General features: G+C 40.6%; 2 protein-coding genes across 2 annotated transcripts; one reads left to right on the top strand and one right to left on the bottom strand.

Moving 5' to 3' along the window:
- The first annotated feature begins 6,721 nt into the window (after nucleotides 1-6,721).
- Nucleotides 6,722-12,919, top strand: oprd1b (opioid receptor, delta 1b). The gene is made up of 3 exons (XM_040013370.1): nucleotides 6,722-7,524; nucleotides 8,755-9,110; nucleotides 9,291-12,919. Exons 1-3 carry the CDS (start codon nucleotides 7,313-7,315, stop codon nucleotides 9,818-9,820), a joined length of 1,098 nt encoding a protein of 365 aa, XP_039869304.1. The 5' UTR covers nucleotides 6,722-7,312; the 3' UTR covers nucleotides 9,821-12,919.
- Nucleotides 12,920-19,917: 6,998 nt separating this feature from the next.
- Nucleotides 19,918-26,440, bottom strand: rcc1 (regulator of chromosome condensation 1). Its single transcript, XM_040013040.1, has 10 exons — nucleotides 26,314-26,440; nucleotides 25,008-25,104; nucleotides 24,504-24,691; nucleotides 24,212-24,391; nucleotides 23,722-23,818; nucleotides 23,499-23,621; nucleotides 23,219-23,359; nucleotides 22,995-23,114; nucleotides 22,753-22,905; nucleotides 19,918-20,688 (listed from the first exon to the last, which is right to left on the bottom strand). The coding sequence occupies exons 2-10, from the start codon at nucleotides 25,084-25,086 to the stop codon at nucleotides 20,513-20,515; spliced, it is 1,257 nt and encodes a 418-aa protein (XP_039868974.1). The 5' UTR covers nucleotides 25,087-25,104; nucleotides 26,314-26,440; the 3' UTR covers nucleotides 19,918-20,512.
- Nucleotides 26,441-26,798: the final 358 nt, after the last annotated feature.

Raw genomic sequence — 26,798 nt, 5'->3', positions numbered from 1 at the left:
AATAAACAATAAAAGGTGAATCAAATGGACCATTACGGCAAGGCTGGGATGGTCAATTTGGTAAAGTAAATCCGTTGGGCATCTTTCTTTGCCTTTAGACAATAATTCTGATGGCAAAAGAGCCAAACGGGACAGGCAAAAAAAAAAAAAAAAAAAAAAAAAAGAGAATGGGGAAGAAAAGCGATTTCAGTCACTTTGAACACGGCTTCTTGGATATGAAAATGAGTTCACTGTGCACAAATTACCTCCACAGTCACCAGAAATCAATCCAACAGACTACCTTTGGGATGATTTGAGAGATTCCAAGATAACAACTCTGCAGCACGTGTCGGATGCTATCCCGGCAATATGGACCAATGTCGTTGCTGAGCAATGTTTCCAGAACCCTGTAATTAAAACAGGTCTAAAGGCAAAAGGAGGTTTAATCAGGTAGTAACACAAGGTGTAACTAACAAAATGTCCTTTAATCTTACAGCTAAGACAGAGCACGAGTGATTGCTTCCACTGTCCTTCAGCTCTGACAGATTCAGAACGTACAGCTAAATGATAATATTATTTAAAAAAGCCTCCATATATTTTCTTTTTAGTTTCTCATCCATGTAATAACAGAAGAGAAACTCACAACGTGAGGAAATAAAATGTCAAGTCATGTACTTTGTTCTCTGACCTTTAAGAAGTTAAAGTATTCTGGCTCACATCAGAACTGCTGTTGCGTGCACGAAACAGGGGACTAATTCCACACAATACAATGTGAAAATGCAATGTATAGACACTGAAAAGTTAATCTATTTAAAATTATTCATTAAAACTAAACAATCTGTTAGGCGCTGACAGGAGTCTGCCTGTCTTATGCAATCATTATGAAATCAAATATGCAACATCATCGTTGTATGTTTATGCAAAAACTCAACAACGAGTTCACTTTCATTTGCCCGTACTCTGTATTCCCTGCTATGAATGGGTTCAGGAAAGCAGCATAATGTTTCCCAAGGTTTCCATTGGGCTGATGAGTGATGCGGGTAATCACACTGCCTGTACACACTAATCATGAGTGATTCTCCCCGAGGAGCGAGGAGAATATAAACAAGAGCAACAGCAGCATTTTGTTCCTGCTGGTGACTCTATGTCCAGGCCCATTTCTGTCTCCTTTGCAGCATATTTCCACCAGTTATAACAACTGTCTAAAGAGAAACATGCATCTCAACGTGCACACTCTTTGATTATAGGAAGCACCTGCACAGAACTAACACACTACAGTATTTTTAGTCCTATTCATTAACAGAGTAGATAGTCCTCCAACGTAACCTCTGTGGCATACATTGTTCTCCCACCCAGAAATTAAATGGAGTGAGTTTTGTTTCTGAACTGCTGAGTAAGTCATTTAATGCTGGTGGGATGTGCTGTCCCACTTGAACTATTGTTTTTGAGATTGATTGCTGTGATCAGGGCCGCCAGAAGTGTGTAAGTATATAAGCTAGATATACACAGAGCCCTCAGCAGAGCTTATGGGCTGAATTTAATGAAATGTTTGAAGGAAAATGTCAGTATGACAGTAACTGTGACCTCTCCACCTACGCGCCTCCTTCCTATCAGCTTACGCTCACTTTTGAGGCACTTTTATATCAGCACATGACACTTTAGCACGGTACTCTGTTGAGAATGACAAAGCTGTAGTGCTTTCAAACTTGTTTATACGAGCCATTTAATCATAAAGGTTGGGCATGAAAATAAGGATTGTGCAGAATTACTCATTTTTAATATACAGCACAAAAATACCACAAGATAACTATCCCACAATGCAATTCTCTTCATTGACGTTAAAATGGTCATTACAGCCACCAAGAAAAGGAGGAAGCCTAGTTATGGTGCAGGTGCCACTGGCAGGGCAGAACCAGGCCAACGAGATGGTTGACCCTCCCCGAGCCTGGAACTGCCAGAGGTGTCTTCCTGTTAAAAGGGAGTTTTTCCTTCCCACTGTTGCCAAGTGGTTGCTCATAGGGGTTTGTCTGATTGTTGGTGTTTTCTCTGCATGATTGTGGGGTCTTTACCTTATAATAATAAGCACCTTGAGGCAACTGTTGTTGTGAATTGGTTCCATGTAAATTCAATCAATCAATCAATCAGTCTTTATTTATAAAGCACTTTTCATACAAAAAATGTAGCACAAAGTGCTTTACATAGTTAAAAGCAGCCCACCCCACCCTCCAACTCACTCCCCACACTCTCATTAACATAAATGATGTGAATACACACATATCCCCCCCCCCCCCATAAAATAAATAAACGCTAAGTAAAAGCTAAATTAAAAAGGTGGTCTTGAGCCTGTTCTTAAAAACATGTACGTTCTCTGCGGCCCTGAGCTCCTCCGGCAGGCTGTTCCACAGACGAGGACCATACCACTGAAAAGCTGCCTCTCCGTGAGTATGTGTCCTGACTTTAGGGACAATCAAAAGGCCAGCACCAGAGGACCTCAGGGTCCGCGAGGGTTCATATAGTAAAAGCAGATCTGAGAGATAAGAAGGCCCAAGACCATTAAGACATTTAAAAACCAATAAAAGAACTTTAAAATCGATCCTGAAACACACGGGGAGCCAGTGCAGCGATTCTAAAACCGGTGTAATGTGGGCCCGCCCTCTGGTCTTCGTCAGCACACGAGCTGCCGAGTTTTGCAAAAGTTGTAAAGTTGAAATATTCTTCTTAGGAAGACCAGAGAGCAGGGCATTACAGTAATCAATGCGACTGGTAATAAAAGCATGCATCAGCATCTCCGTGTTGGCCCGAGAGAGAATAGGGCGGACTCTGGCTATATTTTTTAGATGATAAAATCCAATTTTGGTTACATGTTTAACATGTGGGATAAAACCAAGCTCAGAGTCAAAAATAACACCCAGGTTTTTCACTTGTAGCGAAGGACATAGTGAAAATGCCTCTAATTTAGACAAGAGTTTCTCTCTCTGAGCCTCAGGACCGACGATTAAAACTTCAGTTTTGTCCTGGTTAAGCTGTAAAAAGTTTTCTGCCATCCAAGATCTTATATCCAAGATACAGTTAAAAAGGGCATCCATTGGTCTGGTGTCATCAGGAGATACAGAGATGTACAGCTGAGTGTCATCAGCGTAACTGTGGAAGTTCACTCCATGCCTCCCGATGACACCGCCGAGAGGGAGCATATACAAATTAAAAAGTACAGGGCCTAGAACCGACCCTTGAGGCACACCACATGTCATTTTATGGATCTTAGAGGAGCATGTATCCATACTCACCATAAAAGTTCTGTCAGAGAGATAGGAAGTGAACCAGTTGTGTACAGCACCAGAGAGGCCCACCATGTGTTTCAGTCTGTTTAAAAGAATAGCGTGGTCTACTGTATCAAAGGCTGTGCTTAGATCCAGCAGCACCAGGACTGAGAGCTTTTGGGCGTCCCAGTTACATCTAAGATCATTTAGAACCTTTAGGAGAGCCGTCTCTGTGCTGTGGTTCACCCTAAATCCAGACTGGAATATCTCCAGGATCTGTCTATCATTGAGAAAATCAGTAATCTGAGTAAAAACAAGTTTTTCTAAGATTTTACTTAAAAATGGTAAGTTGGATACAGGTCTGTAGTTATTAAAATCATTACAATCCAAACTGCTCTTCGTCAGAAGGGGCCTCACCACCGCCGTTTTAAAGGCAGCAGGGAAGACACCCAACTGAAGAGAGCAATTCATCATATATAAAAGCTCAGCCTCAAAAAATCCATAAAGTGTTTTAAAGAGTGAAGAAGGAATTGGATCTAAAAGACATGTGGTGGGTCTCACTGTGGAGAAAACTTTCTGAAGGTTCTCAGCATTAACCAGGACAAAGCTGTCCAGTGTCTCCTCAGGTACAATCGAGCCCTCAGATGTGTTTACAAACATATCGCGATTAGATAAAATATCAGATCTGATGGCGCTGATTTTTCCCCTGAAGTGGTCTGCAAACTGCTCACAGAGTGAGTCTGTGGGGGTTCTTTGGGAGCTGTTAAAATCAGGGTTAAATAAATGATCTATGGTGGAAAAGAGGACCTTGGGATTATTTTTGTTATTACTGATTATTTTGGCGAAGTATGAATTTCTTGAGTTCCTTAATGTATTATTGTACATTTTAAGTTGCTCGCAAAATATTTGATGGTTGATAGTATTTTTATTTTTCCTCCATCTCCTTTCTGCTGCCCTGCAATTTCTTTTGAGTTTTTTGACTTCTTCGTTTCTCCAGGGTGATGCATGTTTTACGTTAATCTTTTTGGTGGTGAGTGGAGCAACGGAGTCAAGGCTTTTCTTCAGTTTGCTGTTGAAATGATTAAAAATCAAATCGCAGGGTGCAGGTAAAATCACAGGGGGGCATTCGTCTAAGACCCTGGTAAAATTTGCAGCCACTTCAGAGGTTAGATAGCGCCTCCTCACAGTTCGCACCGAGGTCTCCCGCTGAATAAAACCAGTGATGTTAAAAAACACACAGTAGTGGTCAGAGACAGCCAAGTCAACAACAGAGGACACGCTGGTGGACAGCCCATGGGTGATGACCAGGTCCAGAGTGTGTCCTCTGTTGTGAGTCGGCTGTGTGACGTGCTGGGTAAAATCCAAACAGTGAAGAATGTTTAAGAATTCTTTTGCTGCAGGGTCAGAAGGATTATCTATGTGCAGGTTAAAATCACTGGTTAAAATGATCATATTATATTTTGAATGTATGTTTGTTAAAAATTCTGAGAATTCCTTGATAAAAGCAGCGCTGTCTTTAGGTGGTCTATAAATTGTGACAGATAAAACTGGAGGGCTGCTGAAAACAATAGCATGGAATTCAAAAGTGGTAAAATGATCAAATAAAATTTTCAGATTTTAATATATTAGTCTAATAATCATTTTTCCACATTATTATAGATAAAGTTGCACCACATAATAAAGATTATTCAAATGATCTGTAACAGCAACATTAAAGTGATGTACATGTGAATAAATCCCTACTGTTAAAGCCTATTTTAAAAATCCCAGAAAAGCACCTGTTCGATACTCTCAGCTTACATTTTCCAGGGTTTGAGAACTGAATGTTGTTTAGCCTTATGTTGCAGGAATTGGTTCAAGTTTCATGGGGAGGAATGAAAATAGTGAGGAAGCCTTAGTGTGACTCTTGTGTCAGAAGCCTAACTTTGGTCCCAGCAGTTTTTGTTTTTGCCACCTGCACCACTAAATTGAATTGTGCAGCTGTGTTAGACAGAGCATGTCAGTTTTAAAGAGTACAAAAAAGACAATGGGAAATCTCACAGAGATTTTAAAGGAAAAGAACAGCAAGTTAGAAAATGATGGAAAAGTAAAGGATCACTAAAAGTCAGAATCAACAGACCTTTGACTGAACATCAGAAATGTTAACCAGGCTGCTCTCAAGGAACAGTCCTCCTCACCAGACTTCATAGCACTCAAACCAAAACACTGAACAACTGGCAGATCAGTCCAATACAAAACACAAGCTTGTGAAATCTAAAAAGGCTCTTTTCTTAGGGAGACACAAATAGTCTATTTCAAAGACACTGCAAAAGTGTTACCTGCTGCAACTTACCAGAGATTATGGCTCTTCCATTAACTGGAGGTGATGGTTTGATCATTGCCTGTCTGTATGGCAGAGTTTCCATGGGCAAGATACTGAAAACCTAACATGTTCTCCAGCATGTCCATTAGTATGTAATAGGACAAATGCTGTATGTATAGCACAAACACACTGTGTGAATGTTCCTAGTAAGTAAGCACTAAATAAATGCAGTCCATTTACCATTTAAATGCTGCCCGTTCACTGCTTTGTGCTGCGCTGATGGCCGTTCCTTAAAGGTCAGTCTGCAGAGTGCATCGATTATTGCAATTTTAATACAGCCACAGGAGAATCTGTATCTGTGCATGTTCAAAAAAACCCCACATGTTAGAGAAAGACTCAAATGCATGACACATTCAATTTCAGGAGCCATAAAGCATTACATGCTGCAGCCTGTTTGTAATGGTTTTTGATGTCCAGGTTAATGGAAAGGCAGCTACAGATAAATGAATGCTTTCATTAAAATTGGAAAAAGATGTCTGCTTGGCACTCTCAGAAAAAGAGTAATGAAGGACCTATGATCTGCTGCCAGCTGTACATGTTAGGCTGTAAAGCTTCAGTAAATCTAATGTTAGTAAACAAATTAAATGTTCTAATAAGTAAAAACAGAACAGTGATACAGTGATATCCAGGGACAAGAAAGGCTTCATCACATTTATATTACTAAAAAATGGCCCCCACTTATTAAATATTCACCCAGAGTAAATACACAGTTCTCAAATGGAGGCGCATATGTATTTGTAGGCTTGCGTCAGTGTGTTTGCTCATATAGCTGTGATCAGTACTGTGAGGGTCATAAGCCGGTAATTTGGGACATTAGGGTTTTACAACTTAGACTCTTTAAACATTTGCAACCCATCGCTAAACAGTTATTGACTGATCTGCCATAACTAGGATGGATGACAGGAACAGCAGGAAAACCACAGGTTTACAGAGTGTGTTTGGCGAGATCTATTTAGGCAAAATTACTAAATTAGGGCACAAAGGTCACTGATAGGATTCATGAGTGAAATGATAAACTGGTTTAACCATTAAAAAACAGTTAACATAATTGAGTTGTTAATAAAGCTGGTGATCTGGTGTCGTTTTTGACATCGGCTGACTGCCTCATTTTACCCTAATACATCATTAATGTGTAAAGTTCTTAAAGTGTTTCACTTGGCAGCGTGTTTTTTTCTTTCAAAAATATCAAAATCAATAAAAAGTTATCAAAGTATCACTTAAGATCTGCAGACTTCCATGGGGTTTTCACAACGACCTCCCAAAGGCGGTTCCAAATCACATGACTTCATTTGTAATTCCCTAACATCCACGCACTTGCTGCTATGCAGTAATGCTATCAAAGGCAAGCTAAATGTTTCCCTGGTGCTGTCAGGTGGTAACGTGATGGTGACCGCCCGGTGAGAAGAGTCAGGCTGTAGAACATGTTATGGCAGCTTGGTTATGACTGGCAATCGTTTGATGATGAAGCATTTTTAATTCACGCATTCTGAAAAAAAGTCTCTTTAGGCAAGGTAAGAACTTGTCAGGGAAACGGTCTGCTTGTTCTCTGTGCGCCAGTGCGCAGAGACGCACGCGCCACTCACACGCGGGCGGGCGAGACGCAGAGGCACAGCTCTCACATCCTCCGAGCGCCCGATGACTTAATTTGTCGCACAGTTTTCGTGCGCTCGTACTTCTCGAATTATTGCGCTCTGTTCGCACCTGGATCCCCGCAATGGAGTTTTCCACTCTTCTCCCGGACTATTTCTACTCGGTCTCAGTAACTCCTTTCAATGTTACGCGCTCTGAGGATCTGCTTTCCATTCCTGGCAACGAGACCAACAAGGACAGAAGACTTGTCATCCACGTTTGCATCACGGCTCTCTACTCTCTCGTCTGCGTGGTGGGACTGGTGGGAAACGTGCTTGTAATGTACGGGGTGGTCAGGTAAGAAGGACACGCTATTCAGATAACGATAACCCAAAGGGAATGTGTTGAAAGGAAGACAAAATAATTTACTTGCTCGACACGTTTTAAAAGGTGAAAAGCGACACACTCATGCACAAATGACAGAAACCCCAATATGGATAGGATAAATATGTTTTTATGTGATCAGGGTTTATTTTAAATGACCATAAAGTACTCTGTATGTTACGTATTAAAATATAGCAGAACAATTTCACATATTTCTATTCGAGGGAAATCCATTTTCACTCTCGTACTTTATTTGTGATGGTCCCCTTTGTAACTGCCCACAGTGCCAGTTGCGCCTGAGAGCCGCTCTCCATCACATCCACCCACACACACACACACACACACACACACACCTCCCACATGTAAGAAGAGGATGGAGCGTAATCTACAGTTTAGCCCTGAAATTATTTAATTGCACCAATTATTCCTGTAAGCAAGCTCAACCTTAAAAAGCGATACTGTGTCGATATGATGTATACTCGATTTTGGGGATTTCTTTTTTAATTTTTGAAAAAGAAATGAAGAAAACTTTAAATATATCACTCACACTCCCAGGCAAAGCAGTTACACACAGGATGAGATCAGTGTGCTGTAATACAAAGGTGTCTTTATACCTGGGAATAAGATGTGTCTCCCACAATCCTTTCAGAGTCTGATATTTTACAGCAAAACACTTTAGAAACATAATTTAATCAAATGTGACCCAGAGAGTGTCATGTTGTGGGCTGATGTGGAGCAATCCATATTAAAAGAGCCAGGCAAATGTTAAGCTGGCACTCAGAAAAAAAACACACACACACACAAAATAATTTTAATCTAAAATCAAGTAGGAGTTTGGAGGGCTTTGAGCTATAATCAATTCATTACATGGAAATGTGTTTTAATGGAGGCTCCAGAGAAGCTCACGAGCTGCTGTGCATTTAGTGTAGCGCTCTAATGACATTATGCACCTAAAAAAATCTTGTTTATTTAGAGGAAATAGCAGATTATTGGTTTTATGGTTAAATGAATTAAATAAAACTTTGTAACTTTTAAAATTTTAATGGAAGTCGTGAGTCAGCCACACGAGACATCCTCTTTGTGTTATAGCAACAGCCAGACCTTGGGAAGAAATCCAGTCTCCTCCAGCTGACAATTGTTCCCATCCGCTGTGTGTCACAATCTGTTTAAAGTGTGCTCTGCACTTTTCTTCCCACCAAACAGGTACACGAAGATGAAGACAGCCACAAACATTTACATCTTCAACTTGGCTCTGGCCGACGCTCTCGCCACCAGCACCCTTCCTTTCCAGAGCGCCAAGTACCTGATGAGCACGTGGCCGTTTGGGGAGCTCCTGTGTAAAGTGGTGATAGCCATTGACTACTACAACATGTTCACCAGCATCTTCACGCTCACCATGATGAGCGTGGATCGCTACATCGCTGTGTGTCATCCGGTCAAGGCCCTGGACTTCCGCACGCCCGCCAAAGCCAAGCTTATCAACGTCGCCATCTGGATCCTCTCCTCTGCTATCGGAGTCCCCGTGATGATCATGGCTGTTACCAAGGTGACAGAAGAAGGTGAGGGAATTTTCATTGCTGCTGTTAAAAAAAAAAAAAGAGGCGCTGGAAAATACTATTGCTCTGTGAAAACATACTGGCTGTTTAAAAGGAAAAATAAAACAGACTTTTGAGTTGTGTTATTAATTTCAGTTAGCCTCTCCTTCTTTTATTAAACTTGCAATTGTTTTACCTCCTCAGGAGTCACTTTGTGCTCTCTTGGATTTCCTGAACCGGAAAGGTACTGGGACACGGTGACAAAAATCTGTGTATTCATTTTTGCCTTCGTGGTGCCCGTCCTGGTCATCACCGTTTGCTATGGGCTGATGATCCTGCGTCTTAAGAGTGTCCGTCTGCTTTCTGGCTCCAAAGAGAAGGACAAGAACCTGCGGCGGATCACCCGGATGGTCCTGGTTGTCGTCGCGGTTTTCATAATCTGCTGGACTCCCATTCACATCTTCGTCATTGTCAAGACCGCTGTGAAAATTGACCGCAAGAATCTCCTGACCATGGCCTGCTGGCATATTTGCATAGCTCTGGGCTACACCAACAGCAGTCTGAACCCTGTGCTGTATGCCTTGATGGATGAGAACTTCAAAAGGTGCTTCAGGGATTTCTGCCTGCCCTATCGCTCTCGCCCGGAGCAGAGCAGCTTCTCCAGAGTCCGCAACAGCACGCGGGAGCCCGCGTCCGTTTGTGCCCCTGCGCCGACAGCGAAGCCGCCCGCCTGACTAGGTATGGATCAGCTGGGTGGGAGAGCAGTGCATGATGACCTCCAGACTGAAGTCACACAGTTCTCCACCACAGGAGTCTGAATTTAAACATGCAGGCTTCTGAGCTGCTGTTTAAATGAATGATTGATTGTTTTTGAAACTTTTATGTGTCACAAGGTTTTGGGGTGGGGGGTTCTTTCAGGACAATCACAAACATCCCCGTGTGTCCCTGTGTATGATAATATGTATTTAAAAATGCATATAAATTACTGCAGTGTGTAAAAAAAAATACACACCAATAATGCACCTATCTCAACAGTACATGCGCACTGGGAAGCCAACAAGCTGACTTTTAGCTTTAACTATGTTTGTGGGATTTCACATCCATATTAGGTAAACAATGGCAGTCATTGCACCATATGTGCTCAGTCCATAAATTAGCAGGATATCAAGAAGGACGTTGATCCTAAGCATACAGACATTGCCAGCAAGGTGTATTTTTATGGCCAAGCGGTGGCGATTGTGTGATTGGCCGAGTGAGTCAGCTGACCACAATCAAAAAGATCATATGCTTTCCTTACTGAAAACCAGCAACGACTGATGATGCCAGTCGTTGCTGGCAGAGCAAACACTGCTGTCTCCTCACATGTGTGGAGCACAGACTTTCACTGATTTACAGACAAATATCAGACCCGAGGACTTTATTGATTGCCGCTTGTTATTCATCTAACACTAAAATTGTGGGATCGTTTCATAAAAGGGCTACCAATCTTATCTTACACACAAACCGGTTTCACCCTGAAGGTTGATTTGATAAAGATCTTTCAAAGCTGGTGACCGTTTTAGCCAATGTGCACTCTGCCACTTTAGCTGGCCATGTCATCAGAGTGAGGTAGAGGTTCCTTTTTGTTTGGCATTTTTGTTGGAAGTCTACTAAAAACTGTCTCAACAACTGTTCAGAATGTGCACTAGTTTTCTAACATCTTATTTTTTCATTTACAAATGTTTATTCTTGCAATTTAACAATTAGAAATTGCATGTTTATTCTCTTTCGTTAGCTCTGTTAGCTAGTAAAACCTCCACTATCTTATTGCTGTTGAGCTGAGTGATAATTCTCCATGGGCTGGTCACTAAAAGCAGATTCTTTCATGTCAACACGTTTAAAAACTCACTAATATCATGAATGTAAGGTTGAGGCTTTATTTGCTTTCTGTCGGTGATATTTGAACTAGCAGATGTTTCACATAAGGAAAGATGCCGGTTAAAGAGATATCAAAAAACATGAAAATACTGCCTTCGTGAATAAGCAGCGATGACTGTTTGGCTGACTCTATGTTTCCGCTCCTGTAGCAGTTAGGCAATAACCAAAAAGCTGTTCAGCTGGCAGATGGGTGACAAGCTGAAGGGGACAATGGAAATGCTGTTTCAAGTCAGCGATAGATCACTAAATAGCCTCAAATTGACCTGGAGGAAAATCTGAATTAGATCAAATGCATTAGTGGGCAGGAAGAATCTTCCTAAACATATTAAACCTAATGGACAATTTTCCAGTGATGATTGCTGGACATTTACACAAGAGAGAGAATTCAAATTGATGCCTCTCATTTTGATAGTGCAGCAATGTAGTGTTGCTTTGGCAGTATTGTGTATATACACGAGTACGAACTGTGTCAGATCTGTACATAATATCACAGTGTAATGATATTTTTCAGTATTTTGATTGTGATTTATTTTATTTCAGTGTGCTGTTTAGCTGTCGTACCATCGAGTCAAATCTGATATAACTATATACACATAGTTAAAATGTGAGGAGAAGTATTCCAGATCTTGAAAGGAAATAGGTCTCTGTCTCCTGTCTGGACAATCTCTAACTGGGTTTTTTATAGGCACAGTAAAAATGTCCTGCAGTGTGGATGATAGTATTTTCAGCTGAATGAAAGTAAGTAATGCCTTTTTCAACTTGTGTTTCTGTGTTTTTGCAGACAGATGTTTGACTGTCTGTGCTTGATCTTTAAAATCTGTTTATATTCTGCAGTATCTAAAGTACTTTAATGTGCATATGTAATAACTGCTTTTGTTTTTGAAAAAAAGAAGAAGCCCCACTGTCATACAGACTAGTATAAGTTGTATCTTGGACTTTTATTTTGAAATATTGTTGATTATCATCACTGTTTCAATAAAACATCCACCTGTATGTGATCATTATTACAGATCCTGTTAAAAATTACTGACACTGTGGAAGTTTCACATGTGATCTCTTGGTTGGATTGAGTGTAATGAGCAGGCAATGCAGATGGGACATAGTGTCATCTGGTGGCCTGAGCGTAGGGCGTTGGGGTAGGCACAACACATTTAAAGTCCATCTTTAAATTAAGCACAATTTGAAATAAGTGTGGAGTAATCCTGTGATCTTTGTATGAATGGAAGGCTGAGGCTGGTAATCTCTTATACAGCACTGTGCAAAAGTCTCGAGACACCACTCACTTCTTTATATTTTGCTAGGAAAATGGGAAATTTATTGGGAAAATTGTATGGGATATGTATTGAAACACACGTGAACATTTGCAGTTATTTGTTCTGTTCTGTGAAAATTAATAGCCAGCTCTTGTTCCCACTGATGCAAATTACGATTTCATGCAGTGAAGTCATAACAACAACCGGTTAAAACTGGTTTGTTGTCTGGATTTTGATATTTATCTACCTTTTTATATTTATTTAGGTTAACAGTCTAATCATATTCTGATTGTTAAAAATAATCTGCTTTTCTTGTCACATAATAAAAAGGCATACAATTCTGTATTCACACAAGTTATACACTTCAAATGTAAATGAAGCTGTAATACACTGATTACAAATCATTTAGCTGCACCTGATTATATAATGACTGTAGCTTTTGTATGTCTGTATATCTCCTCCTAGACAAGTGGACCAATTTTGATGAAACTTTGCTCAAAGACTACTAACTTCTGCATTTTATAGAAATTCCACAATCAAATTTATTTGTACATTTGACAGCTCAATCCTGCACCAAATGAAACTGAACGCCAGCATTCACTCATGCTCTGGAATATCAGATAAGAACAGTGTGTCAGTTCAAACACATTTCTGAAAGACTTTGTTCATGTGGGATATTTTTTTGATAGCTATATCAACAAGCCTTTCCACAGCCTACCTTTCAGCTGGTTTGAATGCTGTCCTTTTGCAGGGGCAGCATATGAAGCGTGGTTTGTTCACAGTGGTAACACCTGGTGTGCAGTGGGAAATGGACTGGTTCTTATATAGTTTTTATGCTGCACTATACTGACGCATTCACCAACTTATACAAGCACTTTTATATAGTTTATAAGGTTTTAGTTTCATGTACTTTTAAAAACTAAACATTTCACTTACAGGCTACCACAGCTAACGCTGCAATGCATTCTGGGTAGCTAGTTCAAATGGGTTGCACTCAGAATCCTGAATTGAAGAATTCAGAAGAAACTTCTACCATCAGTTTTGCTCAACTTCAAAGCCACAGCACTGATGACAGATCCACAACGTGTGAATTCATGTCCAGTGCTCTTACATTCAGTCAGCTGGCTACAGCGGCCGTCTACGCCTTCAAATTACATTCTGGTTTCTACAAGTCCTGCTTAAAAACCAGAGTTTATGTTCCTAACTTGTATTTCTTTTCAGAGACCTTTGCATTCTTAAGCTCTTAACCGCTGCTCCATCTCAAAGCAGCCTTTCCAATACGTCCCATGACGTAATGCGTCATTCAGTTATGTCGCAGAGACTTTCATTTCAATGGAAATGCTAGATGCTTGGTCAGCCTAATGAAAGCATATTAGAGAGTGGGAAACACACCAAGAAATATTTCTGGAAGAGAAAAGAGGTAATGAAACACACATGGGTACTGAAGACACCAGTTCAGTATTCAGTATCTACAGGCACTTTGATCAAACACAGTAAAACAATCACAGACAAATGCATAGAAGATTTACCCAAACACCACCTACAGCCACACACAGAATCCAAAGTGGAAGACACACTGGCATTTTTAAGCCTGCTCGAGTGGATGCTGTGTTTGGATTCTGTAAAAAGAATCACACCTGTTGAAGGTCTGGGACATCGTTTTATTACAATGAAACATCTTCCCAAGGACCCTGCAGTAGATTGCTATGTGGAGTCATCCCACATGAGCATGAAAGTGTGCCCACCCCTCAGTCCAGAAAATGAAATCGAAAACTTTGTTACCTGAAGTGAAATCATAAAAAACAGAAAACAAAGCAGTCGAGAATCTAGACTGTCATCCACTTCTGACAACCGTGCGATTGCAGCTGAAATCCAAAGAAACCGACAAAATAGAGCAGCTGCACGCAACAGGATCAGCCCGCATTTAGAAGGCTTGCATAGCATGCAGAAGATGACATGTCTTGGGGTAAAAAGGTCAAACCACTCCCTGCAGATAAATCAGATCAGCAGAGGCTGGGTGTCAAACCTGGGATAACCCCCCCGAAAATCTGGTAGAATCCAGTGATTCTAGCATGGAAAGTACAAGTACCTGTACAAGTACAGACAGCAGAGAAGGAACAGTCAATAGAGATCCTGCTAAACGTCGGATTTCATTACGGAAAGGGGTCAAAAACTTTTTCCTAAGGCAAGTTGGCTTTTCTTCAAAAATTGAAGAAACTTAACTTCTTTACCATCAACCCTCCCCAACCGGTCATGGCAGATGGCCTGGTTCTGTCACAGGTTTCTTCCTGTTAAAAGGGAGTTTTTTCCTGTCCACTGTTGCCAAAGTGCTTGCTCACAGGGGATCATCAGATTGTTGGGGTTTCTTTCTTATATTGTGGGGTCTTTACAGTATAAAACGCCTTGAAGCAACTGTTTTTTGTTAATTTTTTAAAATGTAAAAAATAAAATGTAATCAAGTCTTACTTTCAAGGTGTTTTTTGCTTTGTCACTGGTGTCACTGTCTGTGGGTCTGCCACTTTTTGATAAGTGTTAGCCTGATCTCCTTCAAACTTGAATTGATCAGGACCCTAGTAGCTCCAGAGTTGAATTTGAGGTGACTGGAAATACAGTATACGAAGCAAATACTGAGTTTGAAAGTCAAAATTTGACAAGATTTATTCTTCAACACACCCTGAACGTCATTTCTTTAAGCAGTCTTCAGGAATAGTTCTCCAGGCTTCTTGAAGGACACTCAGAGCTCTTCTTGGGATGTTTGCTGCCTTTTGCGCTGATCTCTGTTAAGGGCGTCTTACACTGCTTCACTAATACTGAGGTCGAGGCTTCGGGGAGGCCCATCCATGATTTGATAGTGGTCCATTGTGCGTTTTTCTATCCAGATAAATTCTTACTGCAGTGAGTTTGGGATCACTGTCATGCTGAAAATGTAAGCGTCTGATATTGCAGGATGTATCAAATCCAGATCTGATGAAACTTTTCTGCGTTCATAATTCCATCAATCTTGACAAGATCTGTCTCTCTGCTCTTGTTTCAGGTTTTTGCTGGATTTTTTTCCTTTTTCTTAAGGACATGACTTTCAGATACTGTTCATATGCTGTAGACAGTTGTTTAGCCCTACCCTTTCTTCTTTTGTCCTCCATTTGTCTCGTTTCAATTTGGCAGAGTTTTTTGGGGGGAAAAAATACTATTTTATAGCTGTCAAACTGTGTTTTATTCTGCATTTTTAAATAGATTTAACTAAAGAAATGGGAACAAATGATCTGTTTTTGTGACATGTGGCTAGTAACACAGAGGCTAATGATGCTATTTAGAATTTGTTCTGTTATCTCTGTGATGTGTAGACACAACGCTGGTTCATCCCTTTAGTTAGGTGCCTTTCTATGTTTCAGTGATTCATAGGTCAGTGTTAAATCTTGTTAAGTAAACAAACAACAACAAAAATCACTCTTCTGCAAATAAGTGAAAGACGAACTTTTGTTCAGGAGCGCTTAAAAAAAGAAGAAGCAAAACATAAAGAAACAAGTGTTGGTTCAAGACTTTTGCACAATACTGTATTATGCTATTGTTAACAAATCCCATGAGAAGACCTAAATCAACATGCTAGTTTAACTCACAACCCACAACTTAATGTCTTCTGCAGAGCCTCTTTGGCTCTGTAGCAAATCAAAATTAAAGAAATAACGTGTCCTTCTGATTGATAATGTGCTAATGTTGTGCTGGCTCTAGCGATGTGTTTTTAATTATATTTTATTTTTTAATTTTATTTACTCGACTAACTGGTACTCATCTTGGAGAATACAAGGACGGGACGAATTGCGCCGCAGTGCATTCAAAACAATTAAGACTCTCGCTGAGCAACTGCCTGAGAAGAAAACACTACAGACACGTTTAACACTTAAGTGACACATGCTTGCAGCAAACGTCAGCTAGGCTTGGGGAAGATGAGGCGAACACAACAACATCTTGGCCATATATATTTATTTATTGTGGCTGATGGATTGTGTGTTCAAATGTTCATTTTTTTAAAGACTGATAAGATTCTCTGCCCAGAATGACTGATGATGTCTTAGAAAACAGAAACCTTAGATGGCATCAGGCTCTCTGCTGAAAGTTGAAATATGTCACTCAAACGCCTGGAGTGAGAAATGTTCAGTCTTGATGTCTCAGACGGTCCTGTGTATTACATCACAGTGCTAACAAAGAGAGACCAGACACATCTGTGATTGGGAGAGTGAAGGAGAGCAGAGCTTGCTGAAGATTTCTTTGAAACCTCACTAGAAGCGTGCTCCTTCTGACAGTTACATGGCTCTGCCTGCACGTTCGCTATTTAAAAGACAAAGCATTAAAAAAATATAAAGAATTTAGTTAAATACATTTGTCTGGCTTCTGACGTGACTGCATGCTCACCCCTCAAGCACCCAGATTTACAGCACTGCCACAACTGTGACATTTGCTTAATTTTTTCATTGTTTCACATTTTCTATAAAACAAGTACAGTCAAACACTGAGATGCTGTGGTCTAGCTGCAGAGTGACACACGCTTAATGAGGTGCTTTGGTGTTTTAACCCTCGCTCACGGCGGCTCATATGCTCAACAGAATGGAGAACAGAGCAAATCTCACTGAAGCATTCACAACAGCGCTGCATTGTGTGTGTCCCTGCTCATATCGCTTTGCTGGGAGCAAAAGCTCAGATTTGTTGTTTGGCTTAATAAAAGACAATCATCTTGTTTGGGAGACTGGGATAAATACACAACTTGAGCTCTATTATATCGCGATGATGCAGTCATGTAAATCTTTCAGTATAAAACACATAACAGACAGCGTGTTTTCACTTTACAATCTCATCTAGGCTGACAATGCAGAACAGGGCAGAATATGAGCCATCTCTCTCTCTCTTTCTTTTTTTTAAAGAAACTGTTAAATGTCTCGGTTTAAACATCAGATAGTTTTTGTGTGGTATAGTGAATAAAATCTGGATTTATGGGATTTCCAAATCAATGCATTATGTTTTTATTTACATTTTACACAGTGGTTTGTATATAAGTCATTGAGTCAGGGACCTATCCTACATAGGAGGCCTGGCTGGATGGTGTAGGTACTAGAATGAAGAGGATACAGTCGTGAAACTTTACAAGCAACCAGTTCAGGTCAGAATAACAGTTTAAAGATGTGGTTTGAGCCTTAATTACTCAATTCCGTCACGAGACTGTCTCAGTTTCCCTCTTCCCTGCTGTCAGTTAGCTGCTGTCCATGAAGGTGACTTAAACCCAGTGCTAAACACAGTCCATAAGACAGATATATCACATCTTCTTGAAGTGATGCGTTGCATACAATTGTGCTTTGCTAGTGTTTAATGTGTTGTGTTATCCTATCGGGACAACACGTCTTTTAAAAAAAGCATTATTTTCAAAAGATGTTGCCTTCTTTTAAGCCTCTGCACGGCTCTTGATTCACTGCTGTGGGCCTCAGGAGATCCCCTCAAACCAGCAGATGAGCAGTTCAACCTATCAAGGCAGTCACTAATAACTCCTAGCATGGATCACAGAGGACGGAGGACCAGCAGCTTAACAGCAAGAGAGTCATTTATTCACTAATAAGATCTGATTTCGGTTCGCCAGCGCACATGCTCTCAGGCATGTTTTCTCCAAGTGAGACTCTCCTCCTATTAAAGCCTGACACCAAACGACATCCTAACATGAACCATGTGCCTGCTTAAAGACAATATCTGCACCTACTGAATGTAGTCTCTTTCCACTTGCTAAATGCAAGTCATTAAGCAGTGCATCTTTAAAGTGCTTTAAGTTGAATAAAAACACACATCAGTGTGAAGTGTGCCGTTTGGTCGATATCAGTGTTTCTGAGGCTGCTCCTTCTCCTCTCTACATTTAACCTGCCTAAACACACATTCAGATGCATATTATCCAAACTGTGTTAATTCTATATGAGGCAGCAATTCGATATAAAGACGGATTGATTTGGACAACTGCTTCCTGCTGCACGCATTTAGCAGATTCTTACCAGCAAATGAAAGAAACTCGGAGAAAAGCCTCTCCAAAGAATTCAAGTCATCAGCCCACTTTGGATTTTCATGATTAGGTCACACTTGAGAAATAGCACTCAAGACTTTATGAAATAGCATGTTAATTAAAAAAAGCAGCAGGGTAATTCAAGAGCTGCTACATCCCAGATTGATGCAGAGCTACATGATGCTAAATTTGTGATGTTTTCATCTTTTTTTTTTTTCAGGTGATGCTGCTCATGAAGAGTCTGTCAGAGGTGTGTAGTCTAAAGCCCTGCAGAGAGTGGTACCCAAATATGAGCTTATGAGAGAACTATGTAGATCTCCGAGTGACTGTGCACGTGTGCAGGTGTGTGAGAGTAGCTGTTCTCCTCTTTTATTTGTGAAATGAAGAGGATCAGAGCCAAAAGTGAAAGGAACTAATGGCAGGATGTCACTGCCGACTTCCTGTATGAATGTGAGTCTTTGTGCTGAGAAGCTTTTGGACTATAATAAGATGAATGCTTCAGTATGTGGAAAGCTGATAAAAGCATCAATCCTTGACATCTCCTGGCAACCTTTCCAAACTCTGCAGATTCAATCTCTAACATTTACCCCACTGATGCCCTGAAGGTGCATCAAAGGAACACTATATTTATTACAGAATCAAGGATCTTTATGTGATCTACACTGGAGGTTCTTTAACAAGTAAAATAAATAAATAATTAATGGTTATTTAATTAGAAATAACATTACACACAGAATAAATGTTTCAGGTCTTACATTGGATTAACGAAGTAAGGAAACATTAGTGATATTGATGCAGAACTGCAATGCTTTGTTCACCCACAGGGACTTTATTAGCTACACGTGTCCAACGTCTCCTTAATGCAAATATCTAATCAGCCAATTACTTGGCAGCAACAAGGGGAAGATGACCTGAAGTTGAAACCAAACATTAGAATGAGGGAGAAATGTGATTTAAGTGACTTCCCGCACAAATATAAGCTTTGCAGAGAATGGTCTGAAAAACAAAAACAAAACAAACAAACAAAAAAATCTATCCTATGAGCGGCAGTTCTCGGGGAAAAAAAATACCTTGATGAAGTCAGAGGAGAAAGGCCAGACTGCTTCAAGGTGATAGAAAGGCAACAGTAACTCGTAGCGACATGAAAACATAGATCCATCCTGCCTTGTATCATCAATTCAGGCTGCTGGTGGTGCTGTAATGGTGTGGGGAACATTTTATATCGCGTATCCATCTGCTGAAGACTGCTTGAGTTCACTGTACTTGAATGGCCTCCACAGTCACCAGATCTCAATCCAGTAAAGCAACATTGGGATGCATTGGAAACGCAGATTCTCATCATGAATGTACAATTTACAAATCTGCAGTAACTGTGTGATGCTGTCATGTCAACATGGACTAAAATCTCTTAACAATGTTTCCAGCATTGTGTTGCACGAGTATTCAACAATAAACAGCTCAGTGAGTGGGCCTCTATTTGCCTTTTCTGCAGCAAAAAGTAGCACAAACACACACACGCACACAGACAAATGTTCTTTTTACAGTTAAAGAAAAGCAGCAAGGGTTTACTATCAAAAAGCTGTAACCAGGATCTTATTAATACACAGTAAATGAAATGAAGTAAATGTGTCTTGTATTTTCCTTAAAAAAGAAATCAGCTTTATTTTTCAGACAGGAAATGCAACAAAATACAGGATACAGTATGATGTGTTACCAAATGTCCAAACAGTTACAACAAATTTGTGTGCACTGGGTAAAACGAACAGTAGTCGCACATGTTAAACTCACCAGGCGTACAGGTCCTGTCTGACAAAGATCTAATCTACTTATTGCTTTAATGAAAACATTAAAAAGACTATTTTATGTCCTTAAACATCCTGCACTGCCATTTCCTTTATGTACATGCACAGTCATAAACATCACATATAACATCTTAGAGTCATACAAATGACCAGATGAAAAGACTTTAAAGGACTGTCAAAAACTAGCTTTAAAAAAAATAGTCTTTCATTTGTCATGATCTACCAAAAACATCACAACATTCCCCAATGCCAAGGGCACAGGAGCTTCCATAAAAGAGGACAAACCTCACCTCTCCCCTCTATCACGCACGTCTCACACTCCCTCGGCTCAGCATAGGAAGTCACATTCATCAACACCCTTCCCCTGATTTAGGCACCCTGGCCCCACCTTGAAGCGCCCCCTTCACTCTCTGTCAGTGCAGGACATCAGCTCTCCTGCTTGTCTTTGACCAAAAGGACGGTGTGCTGCCCTCCACTGGAGGCCATCAGTACTTCACGGTTCTCCAGCTGTTTGCCTGTCATCTTCACAGGACTCCACTCATCATCTTCCTCTCCAGTGCCAAGCTGCAGGTTGGTGCCCATGCCCCAGGCATACACAGATCCTGGAGTAGGAAAAAGTGACAGTAAGGAGAGCGAGCAACCTTTTATTCTCTAAGGGTGTCGACTGTGTGAAAACCCAGGAGTGAAAGTTTAGTACTTGTTGCACTGTGAGTGATGGCTCTGATAAGAATCCTGCTTCACAATTTTGTGTCAGACAGTCAGTCACACATTTACTGAAGACTTTTTTTCCATATCTAAAAACTTTCTAACCATTAAAGAATAAGTTTGGACACATTATTGAATTTTTTTTTCATTATTTTATATAGATACAAACTGAAGACATCAAATATATGAGGCAAGATATATAGAATTATTTTGCAAAGAAAAAATTGCTAAATAATTCTAAATATGTTTTATATTTCAGATTCCTCAAAGTAGCCACTTTTTGCTTTGTTAACAGTGTTGCAAACTCTTGGCCTTCTCTCAATGAGCTTCATGATGTAGTCACCTGAAATGGTTTTTACTTCACAGTTGTGCCTTGTTAGGGTTCATTTCTGAAATTTCTTGCTTTCTTAACAGAGTTGGGACCATCAGTTGTGTTGTGCAGAAGTCAGGTTGGTACACAGCTGACAGCCCTATTTGGCAACTGTTAGAATTCATGTTATGGCAAGAACCAATCAGCTAAATAAAGAGAAACGACAGTCCATCATTACTTTAAGAACTAAAGGTCAGTCAGTCCAGAAAATTGCAAAAACTCTAAATGTGTCCCCAAAGTCCAGTCGCAAAAACCATCAAGAACTATAACAAAACTGGTTCATATAAGGTCCGCCCCAGGAAAGGAAGACCAAGAGTCACCTCTGCTGCTGAGGATAAATTCATCCGAGTCACCAGCCTCAGAAACCGCAAGTTAACAGCACTTCAGATTAGAGCCCAGATAAATGCCACACAGAGTTCCAGTAGCAGACACATCTCTACATCAACTGTTCAGAGGAGACGAATCAGGCCTTTATGGTCAAATAGCTGCTAAGAAACCACGACTAAGCAAAAAACATCAAGAAACACAAGGAATGGACATTAGACCAGTGGAAATCTGTGCTTTGGGTCTGAGGAGTCCAAATTGAGATCTTTGCTTCCACCCGCTGTTTCTTTGTGTGATGCAGAAAAGGTGAACGGATGGTGTGATGGTGTGGGGGTGCTTTGCTGGTGACACTGTTTGGAATTTATTCAAAACTGAACCAGCATGGCTACCACAGCACCCTGCAGCCACATGCCATCCCATCCAGTTTGCGATTAGTTGGACCCAAATTATTCTTCAACAGGACAATGACCGAAAACACACCTCCAGGCTGTGTAAGGGCTATTTGACCAATAAGGAGAGTGATGGAGTGCTGCATCAGATGGCCTGGCCTCCACAGTCACCTGACCTAAACCCAACCAAGATGGTTTGGGATGAGATGGACCTCAGGGTGAAGGCAAAAGTGCCAACAAGCGCTCAACAGTCTCCTTCAATACTGTTGAAGGAGACTGTTCAAGGTGACTACCTCATGAAGCTCATAGAGAGAACGCCAAGAGTGTCCAAAGCAGTAATCAAAGCAAAGGGTGGCTATTCTGAAGAATCTCAAATATAAAACATGTTGAGTTACTTCACACTTTTTTGTTTCCTACATAATTCCATGTGTGTTCATTCATAGTTTCCATGCCTTCAGTGAGAATCTTCAATATAAATAGTCATGAAAATAAAGAAAAACCAGTAAATAAGAAGGTGTGTGCAGATGTGACTGGTAGTGTAAGTTACAACTGGTAGTTAACGTACAGTAATAGCTTCAAGTATCCCTACAAAACAAGGTTAACTGTGATCTCCTGCTAATAAACCTCACATTACTTTCTCTTCATGCCTAAAGTTGGATTAAACTTGCTGCCATCTCACTGTCACCAGCAGCAATGTCTAAACAAACAGGAAATGAGGGGTCATGTGTTTGTAAGATAAATTTAAAGCTAGGACGATTCAGGGCAAATATAGTGTCTCATTGCACTTCAATGCTTCAGAAGAAAATAATAACAAAAAAAAGGGCTGCAAACAGACTCAGTTGTTTTACTCGTCCCATCCTGATTGCCTTGGTTCTCACCTTCTCTGGTAACTGCATAGCTGACAGACGCCCCGCACGACACTCCTTTAGCCAGCTCTATCCCCATCACAGGTGTGGGCTCGCTCTTCTCTTCAGCCCCTTCTCCCAGACCAAGACGACCATACTCTGCTCTTCCCAGGCTATATACCTGCCCTGAAAGACAAGAGTCCAACACTCCAGCTGACTTGAGTGCTAACAGATGATGCGTAACATCTGCCTGCAATTACACACAGCCAGCTTACCTTCAGCATCAAGGCAAAGTGTGTGATGCTGTCCTCCAGAGAAGTCTACCCAGGCGGTGGTCGAGTTCTTGAAACATGTAAGCTTTACAGGGACAAAACACATCTTGGTGCTTTTGGTGCCTAAAAAGATTCATTTGAAATGATACAGTCACTGTCGCAGTCACAAATAGTACATGGCAGTAGAGTTTACAAAGGGTAACGCAGGAGTGACGAGTCACACTGACCCAGCTGGTGATAGTTTGAGAGGCCAAATCCATACACATGGCCCTCCTTTGACACAGCAAAGGTGACGTACGCGCCACAGAAGGCGTCAACGAAGTGAACTTTCCCTTTCACTTTTACCATCTGTGGAACCAGCAGCCGCTCTGAGATCACAAAAATAAACAGGAGTGATGTATAGAACATTAAAGACAGTATAAAAAAGAAACATTTATGTAATCAGATATTAACATAAATCTACAGTTTTTGATCCACCAAAAAACAGAAAAGGTGTGTGCTACGTACCAAGGCCTTTCCTGCCTCCTCTGTTTGAAAAGTGTTCAGGCACTCTTCCCAGCTGCCCCTGCTCAGCTGAGCCAGACGTGTATAGATTTCCTTCCAGCGTCACCATTACCACGTGATCATTACCTAGTAAAGAAATCAGTTACACAAATATCCCAGTTAGAAACTCATTTATAGTGCACACATAGTAACATAAAGCACTAAACAAAAACCTTTTCTTTTTTACCTGAAACTATTTTAACAACGTGTTCTGTTAAAGGGACTTTAACTGGTAGAGCACACGTTTTCATCGGCTCCAGAAGACCAATAACTCCATTATTATCCTAAGAAAACAGGGTAATATGCAGACAACATGTTAGACAGTCAAAACATTAAATAAATTTCAAAGTCTTTTCCCTACATTGTGTAGAATTACAAGAAGATTATGATTTTATTCATTAAAATTAAATGCTTTCTGATTCCACTGCATACATACTACAATATACTAAAATAGTTTTTATACATTCATTTTACAGCGTTAATAAATGTTTAGGAACAACATTTAGGGTTTGGATAATAATATAGTGCTGAAGGAAAAATGGTTTGAAACCTTTGAAGACATAGTAAAGTAACAAAGAACAAAAACAATTACATAGAAAGTAATGGAAGGGTGATAAAAATAGTTGCTGAGACAGCACACAGGACCAGACTCCCTAACTAGCAGGGATAGCACTAACCCTGAAAGAGCCCCAGATGTACACCGATCCATCCTCTGTGAGTGCGGCTGTGTGGCTGTCCCCTGCCGATACCTGGACCACCTTCTCATTCAGCGTCACCTTTCCCGGGATCATCTCAGACCCCTCCTCTGATGTGTCCCGACCAAGAGCCCCTTCGTCATTACAGCCAAACGTGTAAATCTAAACAAAGAAAACAGTTTACATGAGAAACTAAGAAGCTCTTTGTTAAACGCTACAAACAGGTTGCCATTACATTTTTTTGAAGTGAGAAATAAGACAGATGTTTGCTTACATTTCCAGTTTCGCCGAGGCACACGGTGTGCATGCCTCCAGCTGTCACCTGAACAATTTTCTCTGGCAGGGACAGAAGTGCTGGCTTCTTCCTTTCAATGACATCTTCCCCTAAACCCAACTGTCCAACATCACCTTGGCCCAAAACAAGAACCTGCCCCGCCTCTTTGAAATGACTCCTGTGTGAAACTGAAACACATATACAACCAGTTTCATAGTGAGCACTGAATTTTATTGGTTTGATGGAAAACACGTGGAAAATGATGAAATTAGTAAGTTAGTAAAAACACTGACAATGCAGTGTGATACACTTGGGAGTCAAAAGCCTTCCTTTCACATATGTCCATAATACTTGCTTAACAGAAATATCTTACTTCAGCAAACTCAAATAGAAGTGGTGTACATTTTTAAATGCAATGCCACTTTTTAGCTGGACTATCAGTTGTTCAAACTGAATCTGGTTACCCCTTTATAAACTGCTGTTTTGAAAAGGGAAGTGACTTACCTTTCACCTTTTTGGAGTCTTTATCATCTTCCACAATAGCAGCAGACTTTCTCTTGGTGGTTGTCTTTTTGGCAGGCATGATAGCAACACTTTTGGACTTTAAGAAAATATAAGGTTGTGTGTAAATTGGGTAAGTTTCTTAACTAAATGGATAATGTGAGTTAAACAGTACAACAAAGTAATTTAAAGTACGCTAGAATTCTTACACCACACAATATAAAAGAAACAAAAAGGCTAAACAGGATAGTTATTAGATACCACAAATGTCTCAAATTTACAAGGCAAGGCAGATAATTAAGTACATGAACAGCCGACATTTAACCTACAAGTCATTTGCATGTCTACCCTGGGGATGAGTAAAGTATACATCGATCTCTCTATATTACTTACCGATACTCATGATGAGTATTTTAATTGCAGACAGAAAAGCAACGTGGACCACAATAACAAAACACTAGTGTAACCTGGAGAAAACCAGGCTACACTAGTATGATCTCTCTAAATACAAAAGCGTTTATAGACCACAATCACCCCCCAAACCAGAGTCCAGACCACAGTGGTCCTGACTCTTAGACAGCACTACAGACTAGCCAGCAGACCAACATAATACACAAAAAGCCTTTTGTTGTTGTTCTAAGACTGCCCAGCAGTTCTTAGGGTTCAACAGCTGTCGGAGCCTAACTTCAATAGTTCTTTCACCCCACAAACAGCTGCGCTTCAGTCACCCCTGCTTCTCATGCTGATAAGAGACCACTGCCCACAAAAATAAGGACACGTGGTACAGTTTGAAATGAGAGTCAGTTTTAGCTTTTGGTCTCCACTATAGATCGTACGACAGACGCTGGGATTTCATAAGGAAGTGCTTGGATAGTGCTATCATCTCCTTTACAGCGCTGGACAGTTTAAATTAAGCTGCGTGATCTAACGCTGGCAGTGCCCATGTGCCCTTGCTAACATTCAGTTAACTTGGCTGCTGAACGAGTTGTATGTGGTGTAAAACATTGACTGTAAATGATCGTGTCACAACGAGCAACGAACACAGCGAGAAAGCAAGATAGTAAATATAAGTTGTTACAGCTTAACCAAAGTTAGTTGACCGGCATTGAAAGTAAAGCTTTTCAGCCAAATGCCGGCTAACTGTTTGCTAGCCAATGCTAGCTGGCTAGCTAGGGTGTTAGCGTGACATTGAATGAATGAAACCGAGAAACATAATTTAACAATGTAACTGCGTGCGATTCAGTGGTGCAGTATTTCTCGATACTTGTTTAATCCATCTGTAAAGTGTAGGAGGTGATAATTAACTGACCTGTGAAATGTTGAAGAGTGCAGTTTGAAGTGAACGTGCACAGCCTGGTTCCCGGTCTCGAGACGTGCTACGTTACGTTCTGTGGAACCTTTGGAACGCCCGCCTCCTTAAAGAGACAGTAACACTCAGAGCCGCAGGAAGATGGACACAGACAGATGTTCACATGTATATATGTCTATCTATCTATGATAAAGTGCATCCGGCGAAGCCATGTATCTGCGTAAATTAAGTAATACTTGGTGCTGGAGGAAGTACTCCTATCATCTTTCTCAGAACTGGGACAGGTAGCTCTGGTGAATGAATCGGGCTACAGATCAGTTATAAATGTAAAAGTACTAACGTCTGGTGGAACACTCAGTTTTTATTATAACCAAAGATATGAGAGTATTTTCTACTCCTCCTTCTTCTTATTTTGGCTGTTTCCTTTAGGGGTCGCCACAGCAGATCATCTGGCTCCATCTCACCCTCAGTACCTCAAGTACTTC

Source organism: Simochromis diagramma, unplaced genomic scaffold (genome assembly GCF_900408965.1).
Source record: "Simochromis diagramma unplaced genomic scaffold, fSimDia1.1 OVJJ01000618.1, whole genome shotgun sequence".
NCBI classification, from domain to species: domain Eukaryota; kingdom Metazoa; phylum Chordata; class Actinopteri; order Cichliformes; family Cichlidae; genus Simochromis; species Simochromis diagramma.
Note: the sequence above shows the minus strand (reverse complement) of the source record. Positions and strands in the feature narration are given on the sequence as shown.

Excerpts from the sequence above, each read along its gene's own strand:
- oprd1b (XM_040013370.1), top strand. The coding sequence starts at position 7,313 with ATGGAGTTTTCCACTCTTCTCCCGGACTATTTCTACTCGGTCTCAGTA. Across the intron at positions 7,525-8,754 it reads GTAATGTACGGGGTGGTCAG|GTACACGAAGATGAAGACAG; the intron begins GTAAGAAGGACA and ends CCCACCAAACAG. Across the intron at positions 9,111-9,290 it reads TACCAAGGTGACAGAAGAAG|GAGTCACTTTGTGCTCTCTT; the intron begins GTGAGGGAATTT and ends TTACCTCCTCAG.
- rcc1 (XM_040013040.1), bottom strand. The coding sequence starts at position 25,086 with ATGCCTGCCAAAAAGACAACCACCAAGAGAAAGTCTGCTGCTATTGTG. Across the intron at positions 22,906-22,994 it reads ACTTTGCCTTGATGCTGAAG|GGCAGGTATATAGCCTGGGA; the intron begins GTAAGCTGGCTG and ends CTTGTCTTTCAG. Across the intron at positions 20,689-22,752 it reads CTATGCAGTTACCAGAGAAG|GATCTGTGTATGCCTGGGGC; the intron begins GTGAGAACCAAG and ends TTCCTACTCCAG.